Here is a 17,206-nt window from a genome sequence, read left to right as displayed (position 1 = left end):
CTGTTTCTCTACTATTCCTTATCCTAGAAAACAAAGTAAATCTGCAAATTAAATTTTCACTATGAAAAATGTTGTATTTCATTACTGAAGGTAAAAAGGGAAAAAATTTGTCAAGTTAAATGGAAAGAATAGTGTATGTCATGAATTTCTTTTGCAAAACAATATAATGCAAAATGTCAGTTTTTCTTTACAGATATATCCCACCTAATATCAGTTATTTCCATTGAAAATGTTAAATTGGGAAAAACATTACCTGGTGGCTTTTAAGTTCCACAGAAATAATGCTTGAACCTACACCAATGTAGTGTAATTGTAAGCAAATTTACATATAAAGAAATTAATACTGTTGAGGATGAAGTACTCCCTGAATTGTCTCCAGTCATCCAATTTGCATCCTCACTAATTGGCTGTAAAAGGTTCAAGTGAAGCTTCAAAGGCATTAAATAAATTATAACACATTCAGTAAATAAAACTAGTCAGGAATTATGATGATAAGGTATACTTGTTTATCTCCTTTTACCCCAGTTTCTCATTCATTTGCTTATCCAAACCAGAGCATAAATTTAATTTTTCTTCTAAGAACCAAAATAGCATCAAAAATAATTTCAGTGGGTTGTTGGGATTCATGTCCACATTGTTTTGCACCTCCCCCCCCTTTTTTGTTCATTGTTTAAGGGGAAAAATGTGATTAAATGTTTCACTTTACTGAATTGACCTATGCCCTCTATATATTGTTAGTTGTAATTTACCTTTTATTATAGCACACGAAGTATTGTACTTCAGTTCCATCATTAGTAGAGAAATAATATTGTATTAGAGATTTTAGCATCTACAGAGAAAATAAATTGTCTTCTATATGCAAATTCTATCATGAAATTATAGCTGCTAAGATTCTTGAGAATTTAAACAGTGTGTATATTGAAGAATTAGAGAAATACTATAAAGACCCTTGAAGCAAGGGATGTGGAGGACTTGGAAATAGGGGAGATGACACTTGGTCGTTTTTTCTGACCAGAGATGTAAAGGAGGAAATAAAGAATGGGGACTTATAATTTCATAAATAATGATAAATAATGTATTAAGAAAAGGTATCTGTATGTCATTACTGGGCCTTAACTCTCAAATTATTTCTAAAACATAGGAACATATTTTACATTGCCTTCTAGTCATATCATCTACTTCATCTAATTCACGTATACTCAAGAATTTAAATATACTTATGCTTAAAGTTATAGAAGAATTAAAGTGTAAGACTTAATGAATAGGAAGGATTAGGTTGGCCAGTCTTGGCCAATTAATGCTGCTTCATGTATCTTTAAATGCAAAGGTAGAAATGTACCATTGCTACAACATTTTAATAGACTATGAAGCAAACTACATTTAGGATTTAATATTAGAAAGGTATTTTCAAAATGTGTGAGAATATGGAATCATTCCATATTTGGTTCAGAAATGCCATTTAGGATCCTGTCAAGCATATGATTCTTAAAACATATTGAAAGATTCTTTGCATGATAGCCTCAGATTCTTTGTTGTGTATTTCTTTCCTTCATCTTCTGTTTTGAATGATATTGTTTTTTATTTGGACATCCATCTATCAGCCAGTTAGGGATTTATTAAGCATTTACTATGCATCAGACATTGTACTCAGCATTTGAGATACAAAGAAAAAGAAAAAAGTGGTTCCTGTTCTCAATGAACCTTTATTCTAATGGAAGAGACATGTTTTAGAAGTAGCTTCCTGCAAGATGCATGAAGGGTAGCTGAAAGATAACCTTAGAAGGAAAAATATTAGCAGTTGGGAAGACTGGGAGAACTTGCAGAAGGTGATATTTTAACTGAGTCTTAAAGGAAATCAGGGATTCTTAGAAGTAGAAATTTGATGGACTTCTCCCCTCCCTAAATGGGGTGTCCTTAAGTCTCTCTCTTTTTTTTTTTTTTTAAACCCTTACTTTCTGTCTTGGAATCAATACCATGTATTGGTTCCAAGGCAGAAGAGAAGTAAGAGCTAGGCAATGAGAGTTCAGTGACTTGTCCAGGGTCATATAGCTGAGAATCTTTGAGGCCAGAGTTGAACCCAGGACCTCCTTCTAGGCTTGGCTCTCTACCGAGTCACCTAATTGCCCCCAATTTTGCTCTGATTTTGAGGCAGCAGTGACCTGTCCAAGTGAACCATCTTCAGGTCCATATTTGTACTATCCAAAATTCCTAGATCTTTTTAGGCATCCTGTCTTCCTGCCCCAACCTGAAGACCATTGTGTCTGAAATTCTTGACAATATTTCTGCTCATATTATCACTTCCTTGTCCCCAGCCCAATCCCACTGTGGAGATCTTACTCCTGACATCAGTTTGAGAGAGCTTGAAGGACTGCCTTATTTAGAAGGCTTTCCTTTGAGGAGCTTATTGGCCTAATCTTACTACTACCATCCTCTCTTCCTGCTACTTTGAATGCTGTCAGGTAGTCCATTTTTATCAACAGGCTCATCTAACTCTTTTGTGAAGCTTTTTATAGCCCTAGCAACAGACTTGGACATACCAATGTATTAAGTTAGCTCTTTTTTTTTTTTTTTTTTTACAAGGGGGGTTGACTTTCCCAGTTTTAGCTAAAAATTTTACCCTCCTTTTGACTCAGGGTAATCGAGAGCTATTGGTGAAAATGAATTATATCAGTTTCTTTCTATCTTTCTATGGTAGATATTAATTATGAATGAAATTTAGACAGCAAAAGGAGATTCATAGAAGACAAAACTAGGAGTACATCAAACCCATAAAATGTACTTACAAGTCAGTTTTTTTCCTTTTATTTCTTTATGGATTCCTAATCTCACCTATCTGAATATATCCAGAGAACAGATTTCAAGCCATCTGTGTCTTCTGGTCCTGTGTGGGTTTTTTTGTACCTATTCCATAACTGCTTTCCCTTTTTTCCTTGAATACTTAATGGATACCAGTCCATGGACTGTTCATCTATACTTTTCACTGGCTGGCCCATTTGGCCTTTTCTGGTCACGCAGTGAATGGTGTTCAACTTGAATCAGCAGGCTCAAGTTTTGAAATATGCTTCAGAGAGCTGTGCAACCCTATAGAAATCACTTAACCTAAGTTTCTTTCATCTGGGAAATGGGGACAATAATACTTGTAGTTTCTTTCAAAAGAAAATATATTCTCAGACATCTAACTTGCCAAATAGTGAGGAATTACTGACTAAGGCAATACTTTTTTTTTTTTTTTTTTTTTTTTTTTTTTTATCCTGGGACTCCATTCTAGGAGCATAGGGCCACAACCAGTAGGCAATGGGTCGCTCAGGGTCACCCAGCTGGGAAGTGTCTGAGCCCGGATTTGAACCTAGGACCTTTCGTCTCTAGGCCTGGCTCTCAATCCACTGAGCTAGCCCAGCTGCCCCTACTTTAGGTTGCAGTTTCTTTAGCAGATGTAGTTTTTTTACAGGGTGGGGTTGCTAGCCCCACGCCCAACCCTCCTCCTTTTTTTCATCCGGGCTAGGGACCATCCTTAGCCCAGGAGTGGTAAGGGTGGGCGATAGGGGTCAAGTGACTTGCCCAAGGTCACACAGCTGGAAGTGTCCGAGGCCGGACTTGAACCTAGGACCTCCAGTCTCTAGGCCTGGCTCTTAATCCACTGAGCCACCCAGCTGCCCCCAAGGCAATACTAGGTTATAAAAAATATTTATTTAGAAAATCTTAACAGTGTTACAGACAATTATGGAAGCAGTGGAGGATAAAGGCAGTTTAAAGAAAGCTTGTCAAGATATCCAGCTAAGGGGCAGCTGGGTAGCTCAGTGGAGTGAGAGTCAGGCCTAGAGACAGGAGGTCCTAGGTTCAAACCCGGCCTCAGCCACTTCCCAGCTATGTGATCCTGGGCAAGTCACTTGACCCCCATTGCCCACCCTTACCAATCTTCCACCTATGAGACAATACACCAAAGTACAAGGGTTTAAAAAAAAAAAAGATACCCAGCTAAGCAAAATCATACAAAGGACTTATTTAAATAAGATTTAAATAAGAGGAGAAATACGCAGAAGTAACAAATTGTTTTCTCTCTAAAGGCTGTCCTTAGAACCAGAAACTTCGGCTCCTAGCATAACTGCAGATATAGTTAGAGAGAAATTAGAAATGGCTCTAAAGAGAACAGAGAAAGACATAGTGATAGATTAAGTATATAGAGAATAGACCCATGTTGGAGATTTTATTGTATTGAGGGATTGAAAGTATCTGAAGGAGAAGCTACCAAAGGCATGGAAAAATCTCAGACCTTATTGTTATCTAAAGAGATGACTCAGAAGATATTTGATATATTGAGTTAGGTAACTAATCAAGAACATTCTTATGAGGGTATTTGTGAATAAATAGATGTTTAAAAATCATATTTAGGAAGAAACTGTATCTTTACTATTTCACTATTGACTGAAAAATAAAGAGGAAAATAAGATGTCACTGTATTTGCAAAAACAGTTACTCAGTAAAAAGAAAACTCTACTTTAGATGCTTTTTCATTCAAGATATGCCTTGAAAGATAGAGCAGTAGAGCTAATTGTCCAGTGACACTGATTATAAATAAAATATATTTATCAAAGGTGGTCACCACTGTCTATGAACAGTAAGTTATCCTCTGGATGTTCATTTGTGAATGACATTGAACTGATTTCCTTAGACCTTACAATTTCGCAGAGCATCCTGGAAGGGATTTTGTAATCCCTGAAATGTTTGGTTTAGCTATCCACACTCAAAAGACTAAGTGAATAAAGATGGTCTACTGTCCAGATTTTAGCATGCCTTTGGTAGGCATTTCTATAGAGCTTCTCCAGCAATATAAATATATCTGACATACAATATGGATAAACAATAAATTAAATAGAAGGAAGAACGTGAACTAGCTTTAAAGATCCCTAAACTTTCCATATATGCTAAGAACTATTTTTTAAATACTAACAGCTAATACTAAACACTGTAAAGTGGGAATAATAATCATAACACCTTTCCCAGGGCTATTTAGAATCAAAGAAGATAACGTATAGAAATGCTTTGCAAAACTTAAATCACCAGGTAAAGGATTTTTAGTATTGTTATTTTATGTTTTACAGAATAATTCATTCAGATCTTGTGTATATATAGGTTTTTTTTTAGCACTTTGGGATTTGCTGCCATTAATTTGATTAAGCTTATTGTAATTTTTATCTTTACTTTTAGAAGCTATGGAGCAGCACCTGTTAATCTTAATATCAAGACAGGAGGAAGAGTTTATGGTGCGGCAGGTAAACTTTGCATATTGGCATGGATGGGAATTAATGAAAATATTATTGGCAAAAGCAATATTTTAAATCATGGAGAAGTTAAAAATCAAGGATAAAATGGTTATATGGTTAAATGGCTATAGGTTTATTTATTAAAATCTACCATAAATCGTTGGTGTGACATTCCCAATAAATTTTATTCTGACTCATGCAATAAATTGTCAAAAGCCTGATGTATATTGTGTAGAAGTATCTTTTACTGCATTGAAACTCAGGACTGGCATTTCAGCTACCACATCACCAAAGAATACCTTATGGTGGCGGATACACTGTGCCATCATATGTTTCCTTGGTTCATGCCTCGCTTGACAATTATCAGAGAGCTAATAAAGTTCTCTTTGCTTTAATAACAATTAAGAAAGCTTATGTGATTTTGACATGAGAGGCAACTTTTGGAGTTGGACCTTTGCGATGGCATTTTACTATATAGTAGGGGTTGCCAGAGTCTGACCTATTATACCACCTGTTTTTGTTTGGCCAGCAAGCTAATTGCAAGAATGTTTTTTATATATAAATAATTTTTATGATTCTTAAAACTATAACAACCCTTTTTAACTTAGGGGCATGTAGGAATACGTTTCAATCCTGATTCTCAGGTGAGGCCATGCCAACCTCTGTAGAATCAAATCTTTGGTAATTCAGCAGAAAAATAAGCACAAAGTGATATTACAGTCTCTATAATTTTCATTTTGATGATTCATTTTTGGGAAAGGCTTCTCCACTGTAATGTGTGCTTAGATTTCTCTCATATATTTTTTTGAAATGAGAAAGTACGTTCATTGGTGATTATTGAAATTCTCTAGTTTGCTCTGTATGTGTATAATTGCATGTACATGAAGATTGTGTGTTTATGTTGATAAGGTGTAGATTTCTCTCCAAAATCTTTGCTATTCTTCATGCTCTCAGATTCTTTGATGCTTAGCCCTTCAATACCCTCCAAATTCTTTCTCATTTACTATGGATCTCTATGTATACTTGGTCATGGGGTAATGACCAGATGCTCTTCTTTTGTCATTTTCATTTCTATTAGCAACAGGTCAGGAGAAGTAATATTAGAGTCCACAATGTTATAACTTTACTGTCTTTGGTTGTAAAATAATTTGTTAGAATAGTTTTGATTGATCTTTAAAATATTTTGTCTCTTCTTTCTTCATCTTCCAATTTCTTCATCTTCCAACTTCTTTGTTGATAAGCCTTTGGATGGCCTAAGTCTGTTGTCATACTTTCTACTAATTTTACTTTCTGCTGCGTCTACCCTATTTGAAACCCATAATGGTTGCCTTATTACTACTTGACAAGGAGATCATGTATATGCTGAAGTGGTTTGGTTTCTTTTTGGCAATTGCTTTTCCCGAGTATTTCAGAAAATTGTTTTAATCTGGGTTGATTTCCTCTTCTTCCATCCATTTCCATTTTTTTTTTAACTTAAGTAAGCAATTTGACTACACACACAACTGTTATATTAAACTTACCATATCCATTTTTTGTAGCTTTTCTTGAAGATAGTTTTCATGTTAGACAAATCTGAGTCTCTTAAACTTGTGAATTATATATTTCAACATTTTTTGTCCATCTTTGTATTGAAGACATTTATTATCAGTTTATGTTTAATTAATTTGGAAAGGTATTATTGAATTATTCATAGAGTCTATTTTTCCTGGGCAATAAATGTTGGCACATAATCTATAGTCCTACATGATGATATTACAAATGAGTATTTTAAGAATTGCATTTCAAGATGAAACAAATAGCCCTTGAAACATTTCTTGTTGTCTTGGAACAAAAATTTACAATTTTATTTGCATCTTCAAGGAAAACATGTAGCTATCCTTCTTTTTAGCTGTAAGTTTAACTTGCTTTTGTCTTCAAGTTACAGTTTTACTGAGAATATCCAATTTGATCTAATTCAATTCTGTTGGTAGTGTGTCCATTTGCTGGACTAAGGATCTCCCATTTAGAATACCAACAGCTGAGTTACTATTTGTAGACAGATTGAAATTTTTAGTATCTGTGCTCTTTCTACTACTCTGCCACCATTACCACAGAATAGATGCCAGGCGGCTTTACCCAAGACTTGGGATTCCTGATTTTGTTTCATGTATTTCCATAGCCAAAGAAGTCATTAGCTTTCTGGGAGATAAGCCTCCGTATATTTAGCTTGATAGTTCTTGGAGAATAAACACAGTTTAGTGCTAGGACTGGACTCAAAGCCTTTGTAAAATGGAAGACTGCCAGAACTTTCCATTGCTATATTCTTTGACTACCTAGGATCTTGCTGTGCTAATGCATGGGAATGAGACTTGTGGCTATTATTTAATTTGCATAACTGTTAACTATTCCTAGCTCTTTTTTTTTTTTAACCCTTAACTTCTGCGCATTGGCTCCTTGGTGGAAGAGTGGTAAGGGTGGGCAATGAGGGTCAAGTGACTTGCCCAGGGTCACACAGCTGGGAAAGTGTCTGAGGCCGAATTTGAACCTAGGACCTCCTGTCTCTAGGCCTGACTCAATCCACTGAGCTACCCAGCTGTCCTCCTAGCACTTTTTAAGGAAGGGAAATTTATACTTTTTAACATTTCCATCATTTGAAATTGATTCTTATTAGACTCATCTGTAATTGAGTTTTTTGAACTCAGCCTCTGGAGAGCTATGAGCTCCAAATTCTCAATCAGATCTCTTCCTTCTAAACACATGCATTATCTTTATAGGATAAAATAGACTAAGTTCAGCCTCTCTAGTTTTGTTTCATGGTACTACCTTACTTCAGAGATGAAGTGTGCTGTAGTTGATAGAGGGCTGGTCTTGGAGTTGAAAAGACACAATTTAAAGTCCTACTTTGGACACCGTACTATTTGTGTGACCATGCTCAAGACATTATTTCTTACTGCTCCAGGCAATCGTCTTTTTAAAAACTACTTTTTCCAATTATATGTAAAAACAAATTTGAATACTTTTAAAATCTTTGAGTTCAAAATTTCCTCTCCTCTCTCATTGAAAAGGCAAATATTTTGATATAGGTTATACACATGCAAACATGCAAAACTTATTTCCCTATGAGTAATGTTGTGAAAGAAAACACACAGACTTCCCACCCAAAAAAAACCCCAAGGAAAAAAGCAAAAAATAGTATGCTTCAGTCTGCATTCAATCTCCCATTAGTTATTTCTTTGGAGATGGATAGCATTTTTCATCATAAACCCTTCAGAGCTTTGTCTTGAATATTTAATAAATAATGTCATTCGTAGTTGATCATCATACAAAATTGCTATTGTGTATAATGTTTTCTTAGTTCTGCTTACTTCATTCTGCTTTAGTTCATGTCTTCCAAGGTTTTTCTGAAAGCATCTTGTCATTTTTAATAGTACAGTAATAGCACAATAGTATTCCATTACAATCATATACCACAATTTGTTCATCCAGGCTACACTCTTAAGGTTATAGGTTATTGGCCAATTGCCATTCAGGATGGACAAAGGGAGTTTCCCTATATATATACTAATGAAATCAAAGATCCAGATCAGAATCATAAATCTTCTTAGAGCAAATACTTTTAAATCGATTTAATGCAGTCTGTAAGTATTTCTAGATTTCCCCTTAGCAAATAATAATAATAAGGATCTATTCTTCTTTTCCAACATACAAATCTTTTTGTTTTCACCTCATCTGTTCCTCTTCAGCTTAAACTAGCTAAGAAAGTAACAGATAATGACATGTGGGTTGGTAACTTTTTGTTTACATAGGTAAATATCTTTTATGTACTTTTTCCTAATAGGAACAAAAGTCAAAGGTGTAGACCTCGATGCACCTGGAAGCATTAATGGAGTTCCACTATTGGAAGTAGATTTGGATTCTTTTGAAGATAAACCATGGCGGAAACCAGGTAATATTACTCCTTTGTATGACAGTATACAGTACTTGGGGTAGATCAAGTATTTAGTAATGCTTATTGAATGAATCACAAAGAATGTCAAGAATTTCAGATTTTATTTTCCTTATCCTAGGCACAGTATTTAGATGTACTTAGTTCTAATTATATACTCGTGACATTTCTCTAACATAGGTAATTAAATTCTGAGATAGAATTACCTTGTTTTAAAAAGTGAATATGATTTTTAGTTAATTAGAAATACTGGTAATTGCTGTAGAGAGAAAGGAAATATGTGGGTGCTTAATTTTCACGAATGTTTTTCTATATAATTTTATATGCATACTGAATTTGTAAACACATATAAACTAACTAATCTACTAACTCTAGAAAAAATATAACAGGTATACATAGTCGATTTTTATAGTTTATTTTATATTCTTTTACTGTATACAAATAGTTAAAACTGGAGAGAACCAGAACATTTTTGTTCATTAAAAAGTGTGTTTAATTTGTAGGTGCTGATCTCTCTGATTACTTTAATTATGGTTTTAACGAAGATACATGGAAAGCTTACTGTGAAAAGCAAAAGAGGATACGAATGGGACTTGAATTAATACCAAATAAAATTACGGTAATTAGTAAATATTGTATCATTCCTCTTTTTTTCCCTTCCCAAACCCCAGTCAACTTTTCCCCCTTATAAAGGTGGTTAACTGCAATATTACTCCAGTTTAGAATTCCATTCTTTCTCCTTTGTTAATGAATTTGTTCTTTCTCCCTTCCCTTCCAGAGTTTCTCAGTAATGTTTCTCAATATTGTTCTTACTTTCATGTGACAGACTAGCTACAATTAGTAGCTAATTCAAAATTGTTTGGTATCTTAATGGGGAATATGTTATTTAACTTAGGCCGAAGACTATACTATGGAAGTTACACCAGGTGCAGAGATCCAAGATGGCAGATACAATCTTTTTAAGGTGAATTTTAGTAAATTATCCTTGGTTGCTCTCATTTTTGTTCTTGAGTATGCTTCCCATACCACTACTTATAGTGACAAGATTGAAGTGGAAGTAGCTACTTTTTTTCAAATTCTCAGCTTCCTGGTGACTTACAAATTTGCTGAATTGTTTTGTCTCCACTGCTGCAAGCATGTGAATTATTAGTAGCCTACTATACTAACAAATGCCAGGTGAAACTGTTTGAACTTTGTTACCTCATTTTAAGTTACGGTATTTTAGGATATTAATTACATGCCAATGTGTTAGGCAAATGCTTATATAGAATATGGCACTATCTTTTAATAATAAAGTTGGATTGTTTCATTTTTTATACTTCACAAAATATATACTCGTAAGGAAGATGGCAGCTTATCTATTTTCATTGGATACTTGTTGATAAAAGACCCATTTATAATTTAGTCTCATGAAAATATGTTGGTTATCCATTGGAGTGGGATAAAGCATTTTAATTTTCTCCCTTTCATGAACTACTTAGAAGTAGGTTTGTATAAAGGACACCAAAGTTGTCCCAGGCTTGCCCTCAGTCTTACTAAAGGAAGAATAAGCATAGTTACATTTTTCCTGCTCATCTCCACTGGGTTCACACAACTCCATCCACATTTTCACTTGTACACATACATCCTAGGGAGTTGATTCAAAAAAATAGTTATGATTTTAATGTATACATATTTCCTCTCTTTTTTGTGATCTGGGTTTCATGGAGACTGACATTGGGGAAAGGTTTAAAATTAGTTACTATACTGAAATAAGTACTCTGAGATGTAGAGTTCTATACCTACTTCTGGACTAAAATTTCTATCTTGTGCAAATGCATGTATGTCTCCTGAAGTGCCAAATGTGCTTTAAAATTCAGTACTCTTAAAGCTAAATTTAATTTAGTTTACTTTTCATATATATGGTATTTGTTTTTTCTTTGCTATAGATATTTTTATTGTAGTAGATTATTTCTCTCGTATTTAAATTTATCAGGGTTTTTGGGGTGCTTTCAGTTCAATCCAATTAAGGATCTATCTTTATGAAGATGAATATCTTCCTATCCAATCAAATATCATTAAAATGGGTTGTTTTAATGAGGAAAAACCATTCTTTTCTACTTTTTTTTTCCCATTCTTCTTTTCTGTGCTCCACATGAAAGTTTTTTTCCTAAACAATTGCTTCTATACACTTTACTTCCTTTCTTCTTTCCACAGTAGATTCTTCTGTGAGCCAGGAGATACAGATACAAAGATATAAAGATACAGATACAGGAGATACAGATACAAAGATACAAAGAATAGAGCTTATTTCCCATTGTATGCAGCCATAAGAATGAGTTTTATATAGGAGGTATATCATTCTAGAAACTAGTCTAAAGTTGCTTTCAAATGCAAAGAAATCCCTGAATGCTTCATTCCATGTCTAGTAGCTTGAATGAACTAATACTTAAAAATTTGGTGTGTTGTCTTGTGGCTTATCTGGCAGGGTAATATCCCCAGCTTATGTGTTGACCTATTGGAGACTTTAATTTGGGAATTAATATTCTTTACCTAGGAAATTTGTTTATAAAAAATGCTGGCATGCTTTTTCTTTTAGGGTCTAGATAAAATTTTATTAATTGACATTTTTTTTTGGTATAAAAATGGGATATTTGACACCTTTAATCTTAATTGATTTAAATTTATATATCAAAAATTATACAGTAGTTATTGCCTAAAGTAACTTATAGGTCCCTTCATTTTCATATTACAATGTATAGGTGAGATGACTTGCTTTTTAATCCAACATTATAAAGAATTTACTATGTGGTATCTATCTTGCTGGTCTTTTGAAGACCATAATAGAACTGCAAATTATAGTCTCTACTCTCAGATAATTTGTTACCTAGTTTAATCCAACAAACATTTGTCTACTACTTATGTGCAGGTTCTGAGGAAAATCAAAAGATTACTATATGAGGTCCTTGCTCTGGAGCTCAGTTTCAAGAGGAAATCAAGCACAGAAATAACTATAATGTATGTTAGTATAAAAGTATAGGAAAGGTATATTATGTATGTACGTTATAAGAGTTTTGAAGAAGTGACTTCCATCTGGAAGAATGAGAAGGCTTCTCCCTCCTGGGCTTAGGGGACTACTAAGCTTAGAAATCAAGGAGATAGGAAAATATGGCGGGAGTTCAAGGAAGAATGAGTAGTCTAATTTGCTTAAAATATGAGTTTTGTGAAGAGTAGTCATTTGAGATATAAAAGAAGCTATGAGCATGGGAATTATTGTTCGAAAGAACCTTAGAGATTATTTTTATTTTACAGATAAGTAACTGAGGCCTAGTAAAGTTGTGATTAATAAGAGCCCTTTAGGTAGTTAGAAGTAGAGCCAGGAATGGAAACTGAGTCCTTTGATTCCAGATTCCAGAGAGAGGCATGCAGTGGAAAGTGCACAGAATTTAGAAATAAAAAGACCTAGGTTCATTTCTCTCCTTGTTGTTTACTGTTTTCATGTCTTTAGGCAAGTCATGAACTCTCTGGGTCTGAGGTTTCTTATCTGAGTAGTGAAGTGTTTGAACTTTGCTCACAACTGAGACCTCTGGGAATTGCAGCAAGCTGAACATTTGATTTTATCTGCAAATAAAGAAATGCTTCCAAGTAGTAATGCCTCAAAGCCTATTCCATTTTTTAGGTTTTAAAAATACTCACCTCGTTGCTTTCCCTCCACCCCTCACCCTTTTTTTTCTTTACTTCTCTAGGACTTGAGCCTTAGTGCCTCTAGGGATTGAGGTGCAGTTATAACCCCTCAAATTACTAAAACTGGAAGGAGCTGTCAACAAATTGCAGCTGAGGAGTGGGGAGGGGTATATGGAAGTCTTAAAGTGTAAGAAGGAAGGATGCCCAGGTTTAAGATGACACTTGACAGCATGCCTAGAGATTCAGGGCTTATCCTTTGCAAACTACTGAACTAGGTGACCTCTGAGGTCCCTGTTAATTCATAATTAGTAATTCTTTGATTCTAAAAATTTAGAATTATTTCTAAAATATCACACTGGAGTGACACTTAACAAATATGACCTTTATTTGTTAGACTGGAAAGTGGTATGTAGGATAGACTGAAAAAGAAGAAAATGGAAGCAGGGAGACTGATTCAGAGTTCATTGGAATAATTCAGGTGAGAAGCAATAACCTGAACTACTGATCTAGGTGGCTAGCATTGGGAATGATGGCGTAGATGAATATTACTAAGGAAGAAATGGTGTGGGATTGAATGTAGCAGATAGGGAGGAGCATTGATAAATTTATGTCTATAGCAAGTCCTTTTAGAAACCAAGTGCCCAAACTGCAGCTTTCCTGTCACATGTGAGCTCCCCTACCCCTTCCCCTAGACAGGGGAGGGAAGAAACTCTCCATTTGGGCTGCTAGGTAGAGGGGCTAATCATGTGAAAAATGCCCTAAGTTGTGTTTGGAGAGGGGGAGGGGAGAAGCCCTCTCCAGCATATATGCCATAGGTTCTCTAACATAGGTCTATAGCATCCATTAGCAATGCTTAGACCAAGTTAGGGGCAGGGGAGGATTACCTCAGCTTAAGGAAAAGTTAAGCTTGAAGTACCAGTGAAACACCTACAGGAAATGGGAAATGTATGTCAGGGATGTGAAAGGAAGCTTAGGGAAGAGTGCAAGAGCAGAGACAAAATTTAAATCCTAGACAATATCTAAGTTTAAGGGATGAGAGAAGAAGAAGAAAAAAAACAAAAGGAGAAAAAGCCAGTAAAGAGCTAGAGAGAACAGTGTCACAAAAATGTAGGGATGAGCAGTTTTCAAAAAAAGTCAAGTTCTACAGTGCCCGATGTTGCAGAAAGTCACTGAGGATCAGATTTGAGGACAAGGAATTTGAATATCAATTAGGAACCCTTTGATAATCTTTGAGAAAGTATTGTTAGTAGAGTAATGAGGATGAATATTAGATTTCCAGGTGTAGAGGACTGAATGGTTTCTGAGAGGAAACATTAAAGACTATTCTTGAAAATTGGGAGGACTATAAAAGAAGCCAGAAAAGATATTCAAGATAGGTAGCAAGGTTCTACTTAGCCAATAGAGGAGGAAATATTGGAAATGTGAGAATAGGGGGAGATAGTTGATGGAGCAAGATCCCTGAAGAGGCAAGAGGAAATTGAATCCTAACCTTTGGAAAAGAGATGGGACTCCCCCCACCCCCCCAGGGAAATGAAGAAGCTCATGGGTAAAATATATAACTATTTAAGGAAAATTTAGGGGGCTCACATCTCTTTAAAGTAGAAATCATACACTGAGTTACAGGGAACCTTAAAACCCCTAATATAATAAGTGGTGATCTATCTTTCCCCCACAACACATCCAGTGCCAAGGAAATGAAGAGAAAGTAGCAAAGTTGGGAGACAGAAAGAAGAGAATGTTTTGGTGAATGTCAAAATTAGGAAATAGAAATTGTGAAACAGTGATCTCCAGTGAGTTGGGCAATTACCTATCAAGACAAACCCTGACTATAATAGTTGTATGAGTACCACTGGGAAAATCACCCCCTAGCCTCCAGTATACCAACCAGGGGAAAAAAATGTTGTCAGAATGAGTACTCAGTCAAAAAAGTTTGGAGACGACTGCTATATAACAGCAAATCCAATAAAATATGTTAAAGAACAGTTGGTCATCACTGAAGGCTTTGCCAAGTTTTGGGAGTATGGATTATAGAAGTGCAAATATCTTTTAACTTGGACTTTCTCTAGCAATACTTGGTTAGCTGTGAGCAGGAGAGAAAAGATCAAAAAATGGTCTTATCCAAGAATGTAGAGTAGTTTCTCCATAGCCAGAGAATATAGTAAGACTAAAATTAGGCAAAATATACTAAATAATTCTGAATCCAGTGAAAGACTAGCTTATTACTGCCTCTTGAATAACATTTTTCTTTTTAAACCCTTACCTTCCTTCTTAGAATCAATACTATATATTGGTTCCAAGGCAGAAGAGTGGTAAGGGCTGGGCAATGGGGATGTGACTTGTCCAGGGTCACACAGCTAGGAAGTGTCTGAGGCTAGATTTGAACCTAGGACCTCCAATCTCTAGGCCTGACTCTCAATCCACTGAGCCACCCAGCTACCCCCTTCCCCCCACTTGAATGACATACTCTTATCTGTATCCAAATCACATTGACTGTTTAACTGTAGCATGTGTGGCTCTTATTTATTTTTCTTCACGATCACTATCTTTTTTCCCTTTTTGCCTGTCTGATTTTTAAATTTTTACCTATGTAATGTGGTTTAGATCCATCAGTGTACTTATAGCATTTGCTTAAAACTTCATCTTGATTTAAAAGTTTTCCTAACTTATTAGACCTTTTTCACAGTCTTAGTAATCCCATCTAACTTGATTACATTCTAATTTTTATAAGTCCACATTGCCATCTAGACAACTGTGGTTGTCCAATTATAAGAAAATTTGCCTAGGACCCATGCAGTTATCCCTTTGAGACTCTTGAAATGCATCTTGTCCCACCCTTCATCTGACTTTTATAATTGGGAACTACTTTTGGGGTAACATGTTGATATCTTTTGTGATTGTTGTAAGTAAAACTTAACTTACATTGTCTAATGTATTTCAAGCAGTTTCTTTTCCTTGCTTATGAATTAGAAATTTGTCTGGGATGCAGTCAACAACAGGCCCTGATTGCCCGTGATGTTCATGACTGATATTTTTGTTGAACTATGTGTAATTAAAGTGATAGCCTCCTGAAGTGGAGGATGTGGTCATCCCCTCATTTTGTAGAGGAGGAAACAGGTTTAAGAGGGTGAGATGACTTGTTTCCCTGCCCCTCAGGGTCATATAGCTGGTAAGTGTCAGCCAGATCTCCTTACTCCATGGGCCTTTCCTATGTCACTTTGCTATCATCACTATCATATACTTAACTTATGTTAATATTGACTGAAAATATCACTTAAGGAGTGTTAAGTCTTGGAAGACACAACACAGCAAATTTATTAAATGACAGTTATTGAATCATTATTTTTATTAAGAATATTCATCAGAATTACCCTGAGTAAAATTGGTAATACAGTAAATAACTGAATATCTACTGTGTGCAATATATTGTTAGGTTTGTTTACCTAACATAGGGATACAAAAAAAGTATAAAACATAGGCCTGCCTTCAAGATGTTTATTATTTATTAGTGAAGCAAGATAAATAAATATCAGCAGCAAAATTATTTAATTTAATTTGAAAATTATGATAGTGTAGATAGTCCAAGAATTCTGGAAATTTGAAAGTACAATAAAGATAACTGGTCATAACTCCTTTGTCTTGGAGATGAGAAGACAAAGATCTAGTGAGATTGTTACTTGTCCAGGTCAGAAAACCAATTTAATGGCAGAATAGAGACTAGATTCTTCAAGAGTCATAATGTGGAATGAAAACTTTGATCTTTATTCCAACAGTCATCCAAAACATTGACTTCTAGGAAAATTGGATCACTGGCCCTAAAGGAATGATGCCTTTACGTAACTTGAATAGATTTCATAGAAAAGCAACCCTTTCTTGCAACTATAGCCAAACTTGTATACATGTAAATCATGTACACATATAAAAAGGTAGAGTGTAAAAATGTAAAAGGAAACCTAAAAAGGGGTAAAATAAGCTATTGTTTACTTCCAGCTGATAGGATATATGAAATCTTAGGATTTATGGTATCTATGAGCTGACTCTTGAAGGAAGTCTGGGAATTGGTTAAGACAGAAATTAAGAAAGGAAGAAAATTCTAGAATGGAACAGTGTGAGCAAAATCAAAGTAATAGAGGTCAGAAAATGAGAGTTGCATTTAGGCATTGTCAATCCAGCTTGCCTGAAGCATGGTGTCTGAAGTGGTGTTCCAAGCAAAAATTTAGATTAAATTTCTACGGTTAGACCCTCATCCAGAATTCTAAGGATTTTATGTTTCAAGACACTGTTGTGATAGATCTGGTAATTAATAATGAGAATGTAAAATAAGGTATGTACAACAGGAATGGAAAGGAAGGTAAGAATG

At 35.1% G+C, this 17,206-nt stretch overlaps 1 protein-coding gene across 19 annotated transcripts in view; it reads left to right on the top strand.

The window, feature by feature from the left end:
* FIP1L1 (factor interacting with PAPOLA and CPSF1) overlaps positions 1-17,206 on the top strand; it is a 100,278-nt gene that overhangs the window by 12,044 nt on the left and 71,028 nt on the right. For 14 of the 19 annotated variants that reach the window (XM_044681268.1, XM_044681263.1, XM_044681253.1 and 11 more), the window contains exons 5-7: positions 5,206-5,270; positions 9,079-9,186; positions 9,690-9,805. In XM_044681268.1, the coding sequence (XP_044537203.1) occupies positions 5,206-5,270; positions 9,079-9,186; positions 9,690-9,805 (289 nt within the window). Of the gene's footprint in view, positions 1-5,205; positions 5,271-9,078; positions 9,187-9,689; positions 9,806-10,081; positions 10,151-17,206 lie in introns of all 19 variants that reach the window. The other 5 variants (XM_044681261.1, XM_044681251.1, XM_044681250.1 and 2 more) reach the window with 1 other exon arrangement.

Source organism: Gracilinanus agilis, chromosome 6, assembly GCF_016433145.1.
Source record: "Gracilinanus agilis isolate LMUSP501 chromosome 6, AgileGrace, whole genome shotgun sequence".
NCBI classification, from domain to species: Eukaryota; Metazoa; Chordata; class Mammalia; order Didelphimorphia; family Didelphidae; genus Gracilinanus; species Gracilinanus agilis.
Note: the sequence above shows the minus strand (reverse complement) of the source record. Positions and strands in the feature narration are given on the sequence as shown.